Here is a 19,639-nt window from a genome sequence, read left to right on the forward strand (position 1 = left end):
AGCTCTTAAATAAATCCAGAAGGTGGCACTTATAAATCCGGTTATAAACAATAAAATCTTTCAACTTATTGGAGGCACGAGTATGCTCTTGAAGATACCTATACAGGTTTGGGCTAAGTTTAATGAAATACTCCATGGAATAGAAAATGTGATGAAAAAGAAAATCTTTCAGAAACTTGCTAGTTTGTCACTCAAAATTCTATGTTAATAGATTTACAACTTAGCATCCTGGGAAATGGGTACTGATCCCAACACATTCTTTTCCAAAAAAAACCTCCAAAAATAAAGAAGAATACCAGCTCATTTAAGGTAAACTAAAATGAATCCATCAGTTTTTTTTCCCACAAGAGAACAGAATACTTTTTTTTCCGCAGTTCTGCTGTGCAACTCCTTTTATAATGAATTTATAATGACTAAGTGTCTTTGATGAAATATCCTGAAGTTGTTGAGATTTTTGTCAATTTCACTTCTGAAATATTTTTCTACATCTCCGGTTCTATGTTGATGCAGCCTGTTGAGATGATATAACTCTTGTCAATGAACACATGAAAAACAACTTCACCTCCATATTCTTCCCTCACATTGACATTTCCACAAATAGAATTCTGAAGTACAACTTGCCTTTACATAGCACTTTTAATGGCACACGTTTCACACAAGTATTATGAAACAAAATTTGACACCCAGTTGCATAAAGAAATATTAGGGCAGGTGACTAAGAACTTAGTCAAAGAGATAGGGTTTAAAGGGCAATGTTGCAGATTCCGGGATGCAGATGTTTCAGCAAGAACAGACATGATGATAAAGGTTGGCGGTGGGGGGGGGCGGGAGAAGAGAGAGAGGAGGAGTGTGGCATTGTTAATCAAGGGTGGTATTACAGCAGTTGAGAGAACGTTTGAGGACTCATCCACTGAGACAGTTTGGGCTGAGGTTAGGAACAGGAAAGGAGAGGTCACCCTGTTGGGAGTTTTCTATAAGCCTCTGAATTGTTTCAGGGATGTCGAGAAAAGGATAGCAATGACGATTCTCGATAGGAGCGAGAGTAACAGGGTAGTTGGGTAGTAACGGGGGACTTTAACTTTTCCAATATTGACTGGGAATAATATAGTTCAAGTAGTTTAGGTGGGTCAGTTTTTGTTCAATGTGTGCAGGAGGATTTTCTGACACTGTATGGAGACAGGCCAACAAGATGCCATATTGGATTTGGTACTGGGGAATGAACCCGGCCAGGTGTTAGATTTGGAAGTAGGTGAGCACTTGGCGATAGTGACCATAATTTGGTTATGTTTACAAGAGCAATGGACAGGGATAGGTATATACTGCAGGGAAAGAAGTACAACAGTGGGAAAGGCAATTATGATGTGATTAGGCAAGATTTAGGATACATATGGTGGGGAAGGAAACTGCAGGGGATGGACACACTTGAAATGCGGAGCTTATTCAAGGAATAGCTACTGCAGATCCTTGATAAGTGTATTCCTATCAGGCAGAGAGGTAGTTGTTGAGAGAGGGAGCCATGGTTTACGAAAGAAGTTGAAGCTCTTGTCAAGAGGAAGATAATGATGTGAGGATGAGGCGTGAAGGCTCAGTTAGGGGGCTTGAGAGTTCTATGTTAGCCAGAAAAGATCTAAAGAGAGGGCTAAGAAGAGCCAGGAGAGGACATGAGAAGTTGTTGGTGGATAGGATCAAGAAAAACCCTAAGGTCTTCTATAGGTATATCAGGAATAACGGAATGACTAGAGTAAGATTAGAGCCAAAGATTGTAGTGGAAAGATGTGTGTGAAAACTGAGGACATAGGGGAAGCGCTTAATGAATACTTATCGTCAGTATTTGTTTTGGAAAAGGGCAATGTTAGTGAGAATACGGAGATACAGGCTACAAGATTAGATGGGATTGAGGTTGACAAAGAGGAGGTTCTAAGATCTGAAAATAGATAAGACCCCTGGATTCGGATGGGATTTATCCTCGGATTCTCTGGGAAGCCAGGGAGGAGATTGCAGAGCCTTTGGCTTCGATCTTTATGTCATCATTGTCGATAGAAGTAGTACCAGAAGACTGGAGGCTAGCAAATGTTGCTCCCTTGTTCAAGAAGGGAAATCAGGACAACCCTGGTAATTACAGACCAGTGAGCCTTACTTCGGTTGTGGGTAAGGTGTTGGAAAAGATTCTAAGAGATAGGATTTATAATCATCTAGAAAGGAATAATTTGATTAGGGATAGTCAACACAGTTTTGTGAAGGGTAGGTCATGCCTCACTAAACTTATTGAGTTCTTTGAGAAGGTGACAAAAGAGGTGGATGAAGGTAAAGCAGTTGACAAGGTTTATTTGGACTTCTGTAAGGCATTTGATAATGTTTCACACGGTAGACTATTGCACAAAATACGTGGTTTCGGGATTGAAGGTGATTTAGCGGTTTGGATCAGAAATTAGCTCGCTGAAAGACAACAAAGGGTGGTGGTTGATGGGAAATGTTCATCCTGGAGCTCAGTTACCAGTGGTGCGCCGCAAGGATCTGTTTTGGGGCCAGTGCTGTTTGTCATTTTTATAAATGATCTGGATGTGGGCACAGAAGGATGGATTAGTAAATTTGCAGATCACCCTAAGGTAGGGTAGTGGATAGTACCGAAGGATGTTGTGGGTTACAGAGGGACATAGATAAGATGCAGAGCTAGCTGAGAAATGGCAAATAGAGTTTAATGCGGAAAAGTGTGAGGTAGTTCACTTCGGAAGATATAACAGGAATGCAGAGTACTGGGCTAATAGTAAAATTCTTGGCAATGTAGATGAACAGAGAGATCTCGGCGTCCTGGTGCATAAGTCCATGAAAGTTGCCACCCAGCTTGACAGGGTTGTCAAGAATGCATATGGTGTGTTGGCATTTATTGGCAGGGGGATTGAGTTTCGGAGCCACGAGGTCATGCTTCAGCTGTACAAGACACTGGTAAGGCCACACCTGGAGTATTGCATGCAGTCTGGTCACCACATTATAGGGAGGATGTGGAAGCTTTAGAAAAGGTCCAGAGGAGATTTCCTAGCATGTTAGCTGGTATGGAAGGAAGGTCTTATGACAAAAGGCTGAGGGAACTGAGGCTGTTTTTGTTGGAGGGAAGAAGGTTGAGAGGTGACTTAATCGAGATATATAAGATAATCAGAGGGTTAGATAGGTTGGACAGTGCGAGCCTTTTTCTTTGGACGGTGAAGGCTAACATGAGGGGACATAGCTTTAAATTGAGGGGTGATTGATTTAGGACAGATATTAGCGGTAGTTTCAACACTCAGAGAGTAGTAGGGCGTAGAACGGCCTGCCTGCAATAGTAATAGACTTGCCGACATTAAGGGCATTTAAATAGGCATTGGACATACATATGGATAATAATTGAACTGTGTAGGTTAGATGGGCATCAGATTATTTTCACAGGTTGGCACGCAACATCGAGGGTTGAAGGGCCTGTACTGCACTATGTTCTAAAAGAGGAGGAGTACAAAGGGATTTGAGGGCGTAAATTTCAGCCAAGGATGCAGCTGCAAATGGCGAAGTGAGAGAGCCCAAGGCTGGAATTGGAGATATTGTTAATCACCATGTTCAAATATGCTCTGACACAACTAGTGCGAAGGTGGGACTTGACCATGAACTGTACAGGTCTGACGGTTGTCAGGGTGAAGTGGAAAAAAAAGTGTTGAATCAAACAGTAGCAGTGATTACCAATCTGTAGAGGACTACTTATAATGGAATGACTATTTACAACTGGTGTTATAACAGATATTTTTAACCAAATAGATTACTGATATACACATATTAGATTTAAGAGTCTACATAAAACAACTGTGCATTTATCAGGGACCAACTGAAGTTACTTATTAATCCTTATCCTGCTAAATAAACTGATTAATCTATTGAGGTATAGTTTTAAGGTTAAAGGAGTAGGAGAAGCTGACATAAATCAAGTAGTGGTTAAGTAACGTGATGGCAAGGCTTTAAAGGTCTGTGGTCCACAGTAACTGATGGACTGAAACAGGATTTAAAAAAAGGACAAGGAGTTTCATAGCTACAAAACTTAATTATTTTAGAGTATCATTAATCCGTGTGAGCAAGTCTAACAAAAAAAATTTGCACAATATGCAGCATACTACATCTCGCTCCAGAAGAAAATTTACTTTACATGAAATTAAACTAACAGGCATTCTCTCTTTGGAAAAACAGTTTAGATTGGAAGGGGGAAGTGATGTTGGAATTTTTAACTCTTGATGCTCTGCCTCTCATCTGGGTAATAAGCAATCTGAGAGAAAAAGCTGCACCCAGTTGTTCACATGATCCAAGTGACAGACAGGCCTCTTAACAGCTGCTCGGCATCCCCACTTAACATTGAGAGGAGGGTAACCAAGTATGTAAACCAGGGTCGTGCTTGAGCTTGCAAAGTAAACCCTCATCCTGGTTTTTACAATTCATGAGAGGCTTGAAGGAATGCACGCTGAAGGGATGTTCCAGGAGGGAGGGTATTAGGTTCCTTGGGCACTAGGACCAGTTCTTCGTAGACAGGACCTGTGCAGTATTCACCAGAGCCAAATCCCTTGAGGTGCAATTTGCTGTCTACAATGTATTTTAGGGAAGGGAACCAGGGGATACTACCAGAAAGGATAAATAAAAATGTACAAAGTACTGAGAGAGACATATAGCTCTCAAAAATGAAATAGTAAGTTCTTAGATAGGAATAGAGTTCCGGGAAATCAACAAGATCTAATTTGGGCAGACAGTGAAGATATAATGATGCACATTACAGGGTAAAATAGATTGATGAGCTGTAGATGCAGGTAATGATAGAAGAATGCGATTCTGTGGTCAACAATGGAGACCTGGCTCAACATACTCCATCACTGGTTATTATCACAGAATTTATGACAGAATTGTCATAATTTGGTCCATCATTTCTGTCCTGGGTATTACATATTTCTGGATACATTATGCTCAGGCAAGATTGGGAAGGAAAGAAATGAGGGGTGGCAGCATAATGAGAAAATTACCCTATTGGCTTTCCTCCAAGAGAGGCAAGAACAATTTTTCTTTTGGGTAGTAGCAAGTAGTAGTTTAGTTAATGATAAGAAATGAGGATAGGTCACCAAATGATGGAAAAGAGATAAAAGAGCAAAACAGGGAGAAGAGTTTGTGAAGTGTGTTCAAGAGAATTTTCTTGATAAGTACATTTCAGCTCACTAAGGAAGAAGGCATGGCTGGAGCAAGTTCTGAGGAAAAATATGGATTTTAGGAACCTAGTGTCAGTAAGGGCACAGTCAATTTAGTATTAGAATGCTCGGTTTGACCTTGGAAAAGGACAGGGAATAATCTGGAGCAGAAATACTTAATTAAAAGAGGGTTAATTACATTGGGGTAAGAACAGACCAGATCAATCAGAATCAAAGACCTCAAGGCAAAATGTAACACAAAAATATTTTTCTAATGATATGGCTTGGCTATAGCCAAGGTATAATCACACAAAGGTGAAAGGGAGAATTAGTAAAGCCAAGGTTTCCTGGATGATAATCGAAATAGAGAGAAAGACGAAAAAGAAAAAGAACAGATTTATTATATACACGAGAACCTAGTCATGTATAAAACGGACAGAAGGAAAGTAAAATGGATAAAGGATAGGAAGGAGTATGAGAGGAGACTGGTGACCAACATAAAAGGAAATTCAGAAGTCTTCTGTCGGTGTATAGGTAATAAAAGTATCGTGAGAAAAGGATTGGGGCAACCAGGGAACAAAAAGTGGACCTGTGCATGGAGACATGGGTCATGTCTGACGCATTAAATGATCACGTGGCAACTTGCCATCCTCATGAAGATAATACTGCTGAAGTCACAGGGTAAGGAGATTGAGACGCTGAATGGCCTGAAAATAGATGTAAAACAGGTATTTAAACATCACCAGGGTCAGCTGTGATGCCTTTGATGATGTAGAGGGAAGAAAGGGAGGAAACTGCACTGGTACTAGTCATAATCTTCCTTGGATTCACAGGTGGTGTTAGAGGAGAATGGCAAATCTTTGTTCAAAAACAAATTTACCCAGAAACAAGCAGCCACTCAATTCAACTCCGTAGAAGGAACGCTTTTAGCATCTATAATCTGGGATTAAATTAAGTTGCTTGAACAAATGCAGATTAAGTAAGGAAAGTTTGCATGGAACTATTGAAGGTAAGTTGTGTTTAACAAACTAACTTAATGACATAACAAAGATGGTTGTAGAGGGTAATGCCATTGATGTGCTGTTAAAGTGACATATGTTTGTCAGCAATGTTGAGGTCCATGAAATAAAATGGACAGTCACAGCAGAGGTGAGAAGTTGGGGGTGTGACAGGAAACAGAGTAGCGACGAATGGTTCTTTCTTGGAATGGACGCAGTTACACAATAGAGTTCTCTTTGGTTATTAACAGGATCATTGCTTTTCTTGAAATGACCCAGGCATGGGTACAATTTCAAAATCTGCAGAGGACACAAAAGTTGTAAGTATTGTGAACTGTGAAGAGGATAGTGATAGTCTTCATGAGAATATCGGCTAGTGCTAAGTAGCAGCTGAAATTACAGCCTATTTGTACAACCTACATAACCCAAAAGCTTGGTTTCATGCAGAAGCTATCCCTTTTTCCATTTCTGTCAAGCACGTGAAGTAAAATCTTAACCTGTTCAAACTTGAAAATAGTTCGCAGTTAAATTTTGTTCCATACCAATAATCTACAACACCTCATCATCACAGCCCCATCGCTCAATCACATCTTTACTCCCAAACATCATATGTTCTCCCTCCTTGTTATGTTCAATCCACTGAAGAGCCTCACATCCTACCTTTCTAATCCAGGCACAATAGATCAGCTTTCTTATTTTTCATATTGAACAGTTTCCACTTCAGCTGCGTGCATGTGGTATGGGAGGCCCTCTGTCTGACACAAGGCAACAAGCAATCATCTGTAACTGTGAACTACAGTGTAGCTCAATTATCCAAAGTGTTTAGCATTAGACTCAACAATTTACATTGCGTTGATATCCAGTGGGTCTGAGTGATTGCAGGCAGTGGACCTATTGGCTCGGAAGAAACACAGACTACACAAATCAACCAGGAAATTGCAGTATTGACTGAAAATTACTGGCAGGTGTGAAATGACATATTAAAAGTATGCAGGTTTCAATGCAGATACCTCCCTCCAACATAATTCAAAACCCATTTTATTATCCCACACAACATTAAGCTCAACAAGAGAAGGTGAGCTCCCCACCTGTAAGCAGTTAATCTGCACTGATCGCTCAAAGCATTCCACACATTGTCTGAGCTCATGGTTACGGAGGTGTAGCATCCCTTTGGAGCGCTGAGCACGGGCACTGCGATAATTGGACAGTTCCCAGGCCTTGTCGTAGTACTGGTGGTCATTCAGCACATCTCCCAAGAGGCAGTACAAAGTAGGTGTCTCTTTCTTCTCCAGCTCTCTGCGAAGAACCTCTTCTGCCTGAAAAATGACCAGAGGATGAAATCAAACCCTGGACAAATCCAGCAGGTTCAGCAACACAGGTGGGTGCTCATTCTCCACTGTGTGCTTTTCCTTAGTGTTGTAATTCACAAGTGTGCTTTCATCAACAAAATTAACTCATTAAAGATATAATAAGCATGCTTTTTGGCATACTGTACCTTATCTGTGTTATACTAGGTATGGGAGAATCATAGAACACTGAAGGTGGACGTTCGGTTCATCAGATTTGTGCTGGCTCTTTGAACAAGCTCTCCAATTAGTCACGAAGTCCAACTCTTTCAGTGTCTGTGTAAACGCTTTCTTTTAGAATCATAGAAAGTTTACAGCACAAAGGAGTCCACTTGGTCTATAGAGTCTACACCAGCCCAAAACAAAAGAATCACTTAGTCTAATCTCATTTCCAGCATTGATTTCATAGACCCGTAGGTATAGTAATTGATATATCTCATAAATGAGTCAAAGGTTTCTGCTTCTATTTCTGGCAGCAAGTTCAAGGCCCCTACCATCCTCTGAGCGAAAAACATCTTCCTCATCAGCCTTTAATCTTTCTACCAATTACCTTTAATCTTGTAGCTGCAAAAGGAAACAAGCCTTTCCCTTTCTTTCCAGGTCACACTCAATTTTGTACATCTCAATCAAATCTTGCCTCACTGTCCCAATCAGTAAAGTCTAGTCTGTCCTAACTTTCGAGTATGCTTCTCAAGGATTTGTCCAATTCACTAGAAAGTTACTAGTGAATCTACTTACACTGCCCTTTCAACTAGCACATTTCAAATCATAATTTGTGCACACTCATTTCTCATCTTTCTTGTTCTTTTTTGCAAATTACTTTAAATATTTCACCTCTGGTTACAGATATTCCTGTGATCAATGCTACATCTATCAAAACACCTCATAATTTTTAACAGATCTATTAAATTTCCCCTTGACCTTCCAGTTTGAAAGAGAAAGATCTTAGTTTCTTTAGTCTGTCCACAGAAATAAAATCTTTTACCCTCAGTTAATTCTTTCACTGTTGTGCAGCCCTTAGTGTTACCTTGCATCACTATCAAAGCCTTCACTGATCTTATGACCTACCAATAGGCTTGTTACTCCCAGAGCACAAGTGAAATGAAACTCCTTGCAATTTTTTTTTCCCCCTTTCACAGAACTACCGAAGCCATGACTGTTTGAACCTTTGGGCAATCACCCTCAAGCAACAATAATTGTTCTGCAATTTATTCTTGGCTGTAATGAATTAAGTTTTGACAACCAGAGCATCAAGCTAAAGATTTTTTTGTACACAAAGTTACAGTAAAAAAAAGTACTTTGTGAGGTAGCATGGAAAATAACGATTTAAAAGGTATTAAATATATTTTGCGGCTGTGGCTTTCAAAGGTCATACTGAATAGTCCTCAATCATGGAAACATATTGTTTGAGCCCCTTTTCCCTTGCTCCATGGTAGAATGCTTCAACAGGGAAGTAAAGCCTGGTATAATCAATAAACAAAATAAATTGGCTCCTTATGAACTGGCATAGTTATGTATGATCACTCAAACTCTGGCACTAGGTCACAGAGAGTTAGTGCCAATATCAATATCATAAGCTAATTTCCACATCCAGTGATTAAGCAGTAGAATAAAAAGCTACAGTGTACTATACTACCAGACACACATGTTCATTCTGAGCTAGGGGACCAACCATGGCGCCATGTGGAAATCGAGTGTCTCAATTTGTGTGGTTAAAAAATATTGCAACTTCTGTCAGTCTAGCTGTTCAACATGTTCTTCTCATCAGCTCAGCTTGGGTAAGCCCTGCTAGTGCTAAATAATTGGCATTTCCCTTATCCTCGAACCTCCGACCAAACTAATACCCCAATCTTCAATGCAACTGTGTGGGAAAATATAGCTTTATCAAGAGAAAACTTTTTTTTAAATAAAAAAAAAAGTGGATAGGAAACATTGAGCAGTCAAAAATGATGAAAGCAAAAGAGATTGGAAATTAATTCCATTTTTAATTCTTGATTATAAATCAGCACCAATTGTTTTCAAGAACCAAGAATATTTTTATTCTCAACAGTCTTTCTCCCCTCACTAAAATGATCATTACTCATCGGTGGATCCTGATGATGTATTAAGCAGGAGTGTCAGCAGCGTCAGTGAAGCTTAATCCATCTATCATTCAATATCATAAAAGGTCACTTGAAATACAATTGGAGTGGGAAACTAACTGATTTGGTTTAATTAATCCAGAGGTGCTAAGGAAAATTGTAACCACAAATCTGCCTCCATATCCTGACTCAATTATTGAACCTGGATTGGGGATCTGCAACCTGGAGCATTTCTGTTTTCTGCTTTGTGAGCCACTTAGAGAGCTCCTTTTAAAACAAACAGTAGTGATACTGTGCTCAACCAAAATAAGAGTAAGAGATTCAGATGATGAACATTAACTCAATAATCAAATAAATCAAGAACCAGCAGTGTGTTTAAACAATGTATAATACTCGAAACCTCAATCTATTTCTTATTACTGAATTGAACTATGAGAAGTAATACCTAGCATACTAAAAATTATCTGCCAACCTGGAGAAGCCACATCATAGGGTTACATACATGCTATAGTCAGAACTATGTGAGCCCATAATCAAAAACTCTGCAGTTCCACTGCATTGAATTGTGAATGGTGTTGGGTAACTAAATGGAGGAGGAAGCTCCACTAATACTCCCATCTTCGATGATGGGGGTATTAGTGGAGCACAGAACATCAATGCCAAAGGTATTTGTTATCATCTTTGGACAGAAGTACTAAATTGGATGGATAATCCATCCCAAGGTTCCTCCTCAATCCACAGCATCACAGAAATAAGGCCATAAAACTGTGAGAAATAGGAACAGGAGAGGACCATTCAACCCCTCAAGCCTGCTTCGCCATTCAAAAGGATCTTGGCTGATCTAACATTCCTCACATCCATTTTCCTGCATTTTTCCTATAACCTTTGATTCCTGTTCTGATCAAGAAACTATTTATCTCAGCCTTAAATATAACAAGGACTTTTCCCCCACGTCTCTGTGTGGCAAGGAGTGCCAAAGACTCTCAACCCTCTCAGACAAAAAACTCTTTCTCATCTCAGTCTTAAATGGTGCCCCTTAATTCTGATTCACTGCCCTCTGGTTCTAAACTCTCCCCTGAGGAGAAACACCCTCTCAACATTTACCCTGTCAAGCCCCCTAAAAATCCTTTGTTTCAATGAGATCACTTCCTGTTCTTCTAAACTCCAGTGAGTAGAGTCCCAACCTTTTAAGCCTTTGCTCTTAAGACAATCCCAGCGAACCTACTCTGAACTGCCTGCAATTAAATAATATCTTTCCTTAAACAAAGCAACCAAAACTGTTTACAGTACTGCGGATATGGTCTCACAAGCACCTTATACAGTTGCAGTAAGACTTCCCCACTCTTATACTCCAACCTCTTGAAATAAGGGCCAACATTCCTTTAGGCTTCCTGATTATCCGCTGCACCTGTGTTAGCTTACGTATTTCGGGCACAAGTACCCCCAAGTCCCTTTGTGTTGCAGCTTTCTGCAGTTCCTTTCCATTTAAATAAAACTCTGCTCCTCTGTTCTTCCCTTCAAAATGAACAACATATCACCCAATTTGGTCCACTCCATGTGACAAAGGAAATGAGGTGGCATAGTGGTAATGTTGCTGGACTAATATTCCAGACACTTAAGTTAATGCTTTGGGCAGGTTAGCCTTCTAAATACTATCTATGATTCCAGATTCATAGAAATGTAGTTAACTCTTGTCACCTGAAATGGCCGAGCAAGTCACGCAAGAGCATTTCTTTTTGTTATTGATTCATATGATGTGACATCACTGATTGGCTACTTTTTATTACTGCACACGAGAGGTGGTGGTGAGCTGTCCCAAGACCCAAGGCTTTGACTTAGTGACACTGATGTTGCAGTGATAAGCTACGAGGTCAAGATGGTGTGTGTCTCAGTTGTGGGGGCGAGTTGGGTATTATGGTTTAGGGATGGAAATGTGTTGCTGGAAAAGCGCAGCAGGTCAGGCAGCATCTAGGGAACAGGAGAATCGACGTTTCGGGCATTAGCCCTTCCTCAGCACCTGCCTACGTCATCTCCTCTGCACAGAAGCTCTTCAGCCACATTCTCAAACAGACTCGCTACCACAGCCACATCTCCTTCCTCAGCACCTGACTACGCCTGTTCCCTAGATGCTGCCTGACCTGCTGCGCTTTTCCAGCAACACATTTCCATCTCTGATCTCCAGCATCTGCAGACCTCACTTTCTCCTCAAAGATTATGGTTTAGGGGATAAAGATCACGAGCTTAGAAGATGCTGTGGTGACATAGTGGTAAGCTGTTGCAGCTTGTAATTGGTACCACAGTCCATTGGTGGTAAAGAAGGGGAGTGTTGAAGGTGGTGGATGTGGTGCCAATCAAGTGTGCTGTATTGTCCTGAATGGTGTTGAGCCTGATTGTTGTTGGAGCTGCATTCATGCAGACAATGAAGCGTATTCCATCACACTTCCATCAAGTGGGCGTGGGGAAAGAGGAAATGAGTTACTTGGCGCAGAATTTCTAACCTCTGACCTTCTCTTATGGCCACAATATTTATATAGTTGGTCCAGTTCAGTTTCTGCTCAATGGTAATCCTTGGATGACGAGTGGGAGATTTAGTGATGATAATGCAACTGAATGTCCAGAGACGACGGTTAAGCTCTCTCTTGTTGGAATTACCCATTACCTGGCTTCTGCGTGGTGCAAATGTTATTTGCCATATATCAGCCCAAACCTGGATATTCTTTGGGCTATATTTGAATATGGACTGCTTCAGTGTTTGAGGAGTCATGAATAGAGCTGAACATCTGCGTTCATCAACGAACATCCGAGTTCTGACTTTATAACGGAGGGAAGATGATTGATGAAGCAGCAGATGGTTGGTAAGCAAATGCTGGCCTTCTCAGAGATGCACACATTTATTAAAAAAGAACAAAGTTTAGAAAATGTTAAGAAAGAGCTGAAGGCAGTGAAGACTGCAAAGTGTGTAGACCTGAGAGTATTAAAATAAAGGAAATCTCTAGAGTGTAGAATGCTAGTTCTTCCTTTGGATCGAAGGAATTAATTAGGAGAAAATGAGGACTGCAGCTGGAGATCAGAGTCAAAAACTGTGTTGCTGGAAAAGCACAGCCGGTCAGTCAGCATCCGAGGAGTAGGAGAGTCAATGTTTCAAGCAGAAGCTATTCATCAGAAATGTGGGGGGTGGGAGTGGGGGGGGCTGAGAGGTAAATGGAAGAAGGAGTGGGGCGCAGGGGGGGGATGTAGCTAGGAATACGAATTAACGTGAAACAGGAAATTTCTGGGTGCCAAATACAGATTTTACAAAATGACACTTATCATTTGAAAACCTTCCTTTTGGGAAATGGAAAATGAGAAGCTTTGCTGGAAGACAAATTTTTTGCACTGCAATTTCTATCTGAGCAGCTGTAACCGTTAAAAACAAAGAGTCACAGTTTTAATTGCTCCTTTTAAGCCTTTCAGATGAATATCTCCTTTTTCATTAATCTTTCCTTCCCAAGATTTCAAAAACTTTTAGAACAAACTGATAAAATTTAGTTAATATTGTACAGAGATGGGGATAAAGATCAATTCAATGCTAGAGCTCTCAAATTACTGAGAACAAGCACGTTGAAAGAATAAATTGTTCTTATCTTGTCTTTATTTCCATGAAAACAAAACTCTCCAGTGCGGAATACAGCCCAACTGTTAACTCCAAGGGAAGTGCTCACTCACTTTTCCATGTTGCCCACTTCTTTCATAGCAAATAACAACATCTTCCCACATCTCCAACTGCTCGAAGATCTGTTGAGCTGAGCTATTACAACCCAGGTCAAACAGAAGAGTCGCAAGCTGACGCTAATAGAAAAGGATAAAAAATAAAGATTTTAAAATTCCAACAATACATTCATCTGACTTATTATTCATGTGACATAAATAATATTTTCAATAATGGAGCTTTAAATGATAACTGCTAAAGAAGAAATTTCTCAACACCTAAGTGAATTTGGAGATGCTAACTTTGTTGTCAAATTTAGTGGATTCTGAGACTGGATGACAAAAACTCTGAGTGATGAAGTGTCACTGCATGTAAAACCAAGTATAAACTTGGAAAAAGCACATTTCAGGTTTCCACTTACACTTAGTGGCTGTATTCTCGAGTCTGAGTCAGTATGTGTCAAAGTCTCAAAATCCACAACGTTCTAACACAAAATCTAGATTGTCATCTTTGCAGTACTGAGAGAAGATGCTAAACTAGTCAGATTATGCTCTTTAGAGATGAAGGCGGCATTAAAGATTCATACACATACCTGAACAGCATAGTGTGGAGGCACTTGGCAACAGTAGAAGATCTTCAGGCGTTCCACTACAGATGTGGTCTTGTCTTCAAAGTGATCTGTAAGAGCCTAAGCAGGAAAGGTAAAGTAAAGCATTAACTTACACAGTACAGCAAGCTCCAAATCAGACAATCTCTGCTCGGATGGTGCTACATGTAGCAAAGTTGATCTCAGTTCCCCTCTGACAGGGTACGGAAAGTCATTATTCAGCATCCTTCTGGAATCGAGTAGGCATGTGAACAGTCATGGAGAATAGGATGGGGCACGCCACGTTTGAAGAATTTATAGGCAAGGCTTGTGTCCACATAGTAGTCATCAGAGAAGAAAATAAAGTACATCCACTGCTAATGAACCAAATCCCACAAGGATCCAAAAGCAACTACAATGAGCAATAAATATTTCCCAGCTAGCCATGCCACATCCTAAATGAACTTTACAAATAAAGGTATTTAAAAATATAGGAGCACAAACACACCATTGTGTTTCTATTTTGTTTCGGCAAACTGAGGAAAAAATCTACAAAAATACTTCAAAAAACACTTCAAAAAACTCAGAAGCAGAGATAGGAAGAAATTAAAATTAGTGAGTGATTTCTATGGACTGGCTAGCTTGGTCTTTCCATCTTTCTCTTAAGCTATAATTCAAGACAAACTTCTGAAGGTGACCAGTAAAATATATCTTACAGTACAACAAACAATGACAAGAAATACAGCACTCCAGCTCAAATGTGAATAACAGATCAATGTAAAAGTATGTTATGATTGGAGCGAATGGTAATTTTGGACAAGTCAAATCCCAGAGTGAGCCCTGGTTTGACAGACCATTTTTTTTTGTTTACTAGGGAGGTGGGTCACTGAACATGTTACAAGAGGCTGTAAAATACTTTAACAAAAGAACATACAAATTTATCACATACAAAAAAAAACACAAATTCTGCCAGGTAACAACTATGTGAGCAATCTCAATACAAACATCAGAAAGAATGGTTAATCCCTTTTACTGTAGCAATAATCTAGCAATTGATTAAACCTCAGTGAAGTGCCACCCTTATCTCCACACTGATACTTCTTGCTCAGTTGGAATGGATGCAAACAGTATACTTCCAGCAAATGACAATGCATTCACTAGATATTGTTTTCTTCAGTTTATATCTTTGCATGAGACCTTTAAAACACACCGTTAACTCAGTCCACTCCTACCATCAACAGCTTTGTCAGATACAGGATGTCTTTCTCATCGCTAGTCCCACAACTTCCTGCTTCTGGAACTTTCTTATCAGTTGTTTCTAAAAAACTCAGGAACTTGCCCGAGCCCAAAATGTTTGGAGACTGATAGTAACCATACCTCTGCTGTTATGTCACTTCCCACACATGGACCGACTTCTGTCCCATTCTCTCTCTCTCTCTCTCTGCGATTCAAGAAAAACCGTGGCAACTATCTGCCTGAGGGGGCTTGTTGGTCATTTAGCTAAAGCAGCATTATAAATGCTGTTTTGAACTCACTGTCCAAAATGACTTTCTGACCTTTAAAAAAATTCATATCTTCATAGAACTCAAAACTAAAATCCATTTTCCTCCATTTTAGAGCCCAAATTCTGAAATAACAATGGTAAGATATTATGGATTTTAATTTCAGGAGTTAAAAACAACTACATATTTAGAAAATCTTTCTGTACATATCACAGACAAGGAAGTGCTGCATATCTTGAAACATATGAAAGTGAATAAATCTCCAGGACTTGATCAGGTGTACTCAAGAACCCTGTGGGAAGTTAGGGTAGCAATTGCTGGGCCTCTTGCTGAGATATTTGTATCATCGATAGTCACAGGTGAAGTGCTGGAAGACTGGAGGTTGGCTAACATGGTGCCACTGTTTAAGAAGGGCGGTAAGGACAAGCCTGGGAACCATAGACCAGTGAGCCTGAAGTCGGTGGTGGGCAAGTTGTCGGAGGGACAGGATGTACATATATTTGGAAAGGCAAAGACTGATTAGGGATAGTCAACATGGCTTCATGGGTGGGAAATCATGTCTCACAAACTTGATTGAGTTTTTTGAAGAAACAACAAAGAGGATTGATGAGGGCAGGGCAGTAGATGTGATCTATATGGACTTCAGTAAGGCGTTCGGCAAGGTTCCCCGTGGGATACTGGTTAGTAAGGTTAGATCTCACGGAATACAGGGAGAACCCGCCATTTGAATACAGAACTGGCTCAAGGGTAGAAGGTGGTAGTGGAGGGTTGCTTTTTAGACTGGAGGCCTGTGACCAGTGGAGTGCCACAAGGATTGGTGATGAGTCCACTACTTTTCATCATTTCAATAAATGATTTGGATGTGAGCATAAGAGGTATAGTTAGTCAGTTTGCAGATGACACCAAGATTGGAGGTGTCGTGGACAGTGAAGAAGGTTACCTCGGATTACAACGGATCTTGATCAGATGGGCCAATGGGCTGAGATGTGGCAGATGGAGTTTAATTTAGATAAATGCGAGGTGCTGCATTTTGGGAAAGCAAATCTTGGCAGGACTTATACATTTAATGGTAAGGTCTGAGGGAGTGTTGCTGAACAAAGAGACCTTGGAGTGCAGGTTCATAGCTCCTTGAAAGTGGAGTCACAGGTAGATAGGATAGTGAAACAAGGTGTTTGGTCTGCTTTCCTTTATCGGTCAGAGTATTGAGTACAGGAGTTGGGAGGTCAAGTTGCGACTGTACATGACATTAGTTAGGCCACTATTGGAATATTGCGTGCAATTCTGGTCTCCTTCCTATCAGAAAGATGTTGTGAGACTTGAAAGATTTACAAGGATGTTGCCAGGATTGGAGGATTTGAGCTATATGGAGAGGTTGAATAGGCTAGGGCTGTTTTCCCTGGAGCATTAGAGGCTGAGGGGTGACCTTATAGAGGTTTATAAAATCATGAGGGACATGGGGATAAATAAACAAAGTCTTTTCCCTGGGGTGGGGAGTCCAGAACGAGACAGCATGGGTTTAGCGTGAGAGGGGAAAGCTATAAAAGAGACCTAAGGGGGAACCTTTTCACGCAGAGGGTGGTACAGGTATGGAATGAGCTGCAAGAGGAAGTCGTGGAGGCTGGTACAATTGCAACATTTAAAAGGCATCTGAATAGGAAGGGTTTGGAGGGATATGGGCCGAGTGTTAGCAGGTGGGACTAGATTGGGTTGGGATATCTGGTTGGCATGGACAAATTGGACCGAAGGGTCTGTTTCCATGCTGAACATCTCTATGACTCTATGTTAATAGGGCTACCTTTTGTGTGTGTCTCTCTCTCCCTCTCCGCCACCATGTCAGTGAGTTAGAGTCATAGAGCCTTAGAGATGTACAGCACAGAAACAGACCGTTCGGACCAACTTGTCCATGCCAACCAGATATCCCAACCCAATCTAGTCCCACCTGCCAGCATCCGGCCCATATCCCTCCAAACCCTTCCTATTCACATACCCATCCATATGCCTTGCAGTACTGCTAGTCATAATCCAGTCATGATCAGTCATCCGCTTGGAATGCTCATGGTCAAGGGATGTGTCCCAGCACAGTTTGGGGAGGGTGCAACAATCAGTCCTAGAAGGCCATCACAAGCTGTCATGGCAATCATGTACTGTCTGTCAGGAAGCTGTAAACACAGCTCATAGTCTGGTCAGTCTCGTCTAGGGGCTGCTCATCAAAGTTGATCAGAGGTCTGTGGTGAGTGGAAACTCTGAGATTTGTTTAACAACAGCTGATAAGGGTACAAGGAGGGCCTGCAGGGGCACTGCCAAAAAGAGGTAGGGGAGTCAAGGATAGGGGGAATGCAAAGGCATTCACAAGGTGGCCCAAGGCCAGTAATAGAGGGAGACTCAAGGCAAATTAGGGAAAGGTCTTACATTCTCAGCATGTTGCACTGTAGACACAGGTGTGCTCAGTCATCAGCTATGGGGTGGCTACTGATGACTCTTTTTGTCCTGTTCTCAACATGGATCATTTCCACTGAGAATCGTGCTGAATGTTGGTTGCTGTGACTGCTGACCTAACCAGGTGAAGGTGAATGCAGGAGGATCAGGGCCAGCAACAAGCTCAGGAGCAGGAGCAAGCCAACATGGAAGATGAGAGCACCCAGCGCAGAGAGGTTCCTGCTGCAATACCCCTCAGGATGCGGAGAAGACCTAGAGTCTTGGCTCCAATTTCATTTCTTGTGGGATGAGTAGGGCACAGTGTCAACACAAGCTCCATACATATGTCACAGAAAACTGTGACAGAACTCTGCAGGGTGCTGGAGCAGGTCCTCAGTAGGAATGCAAGGCCATCCTCTCCCAGTGGCTGTGAAGGTGACTGCCACTCTAAACCTTCCTGCAACTGTCTCCTTCCAGGGAGGTGTTCCATGTGGGATGTCTCAAACTCAATGACTGATGCCATCTCTGAAAGGTCACACCAATTTATTCCATTACCCCATGACCTGAGCAGTGCTGCAGCCCAGGAGTTAGGATTTGGGAATAGAGCTAGGTTCTCATGTTCACGGTGGCCATATCACAATGCTGCAAAATTCATCAACAGGAAGGGGTTCCATTTAGTTAATGTTCAGGTGATCTGTGATTACCATTACCACATCCTGGAGCGGTGTGGCTGCTACCCGACAAACTGCCGTGATTCTTCTTGGAACATTTCTTGTAGCTGTTGTCTTTGAGGGTCCAGGTGCCTTTCCAGGCTGGTTATTGAGGGAATAAGGCTACCAACTATAACCAAGACTCATGACGCTATTGTACAATATCCTGACTGATCGCTTACCTGCATGCAATGTTCCCCTACTGGACCATGACAAACTGGAGGTCTACATTGACTTGGAGGTTGTTCAGACAAGATGTAGCTACTGACAGGGAAAGTGTGTGGTGTGGTGGTTAAACAGTGAATAGGGTGAGTGAGTGAGGTTATATGTGAAAGGAGTGTTAGCTACATCAGCTGTGCTGCAGGCACCAGGGCTTTGTGGCTGCTGTGCCATGAAGTTGCCAGTGAAAAGCAATATTGGGCTGCCAAAGCACAACAGCCTTTCAAAGATGACCCAGGTATAAGGGAAGCAGTTTCGCAACAGATATCCAGCATAGTGTTTTGTTCTGGGAATAATATGTGGTAAGATGGGGTTGGAATGTGACAGGGGCAGGACAGGTAGTTAACACTGTGAGTTTGGTAATCTCTCTGAAAAACACAACACAACTTGGACAGCCAAAATAAAAACATAAGATGCAGCCCAATTTGTCTACACTCAGGCAGATTGTATGGGTCTGCTTAGACAGGCCTCAAGCCTAAACCTGGACTCTGCTCACCTTTCCATGCCAGAGAGACTTGATGCCCACTATTTGAGAGTTACTGTGGCATATGGTCATACACTGTACAGTGGGTTAAAACTTATCATTTTTCTCTATCGCCAGCTTGTTTTCTAATCATTCGAGAAGGAGATTTTCATAGTTACTGCCCGCAGGTCTCTCTGGAAACACAGGGCAATAAAACTAGAGTTATGTATGGCTTTGAGCTACAGGAGCAGACATTGACTACAAAAATCTTTTGCAGTCTGAAGCAATGAGGACAAAAATGAACCTACTAGGAAATAAAAAAAACTGAAATTGACCCCTCCCATCAATCAAATTCCATGCTGAAGATCACTTAATCTTTCTCTTCAAAGTTATGACAATGCAGTGCATATTTCAAAGCAACCCTTTTGGAAAAGTCATCTCACAACATAAC

At 41.3% G+C, this 19,639-nt stretch overlaps 1 protein-coding gene across 1 annotated transcript in view; it reads right to left on the reverse strand.

The window, feature by feature from the left end:
- The window catches only part of ttc27 (tetratricopeptide repeat domain 27), a 209,686-nt gene that overhangs the window by 77,577 nt on the left and 112,470 nt on the right, over positions 1-19,639 (reverse strand). The window contains exons 11-13 of the mRNA XM_043695515.1: positions 13,886-13,981; positions 13,311-13,433; positions 7,267-7,494 (exon numbers count right to left, since the gene is read on the reverse strand). Coding sequence (XP_043551450.1) covers positions 7,267-7,494; positions 13,311-13,433; positions 13,886-13,981 — 447 coding nt within the window. The remainder of the gene's footprint in view (positions 1-7,266; positions 7,495-13,310; positions 13,434-13,885; positions 13,982-19,639) is intronic.

Source organism: Chiloscyllium plagiosum, chromosome 9, assembly GCF_004010195.1.
Source record: "Chiloscyllium plagiosum isolate BGI_BamShark_2017 chromosome 9, ASM401019v2, whole genome shotgun sequence".
Lineage (NCBI taxonomy): Eukaryota > Metazoa > Chordata > Chondrichthyes > Orectolobiformes > Hemiscylliidae > Chiloscyllium > Chiloscyllium plagiosum.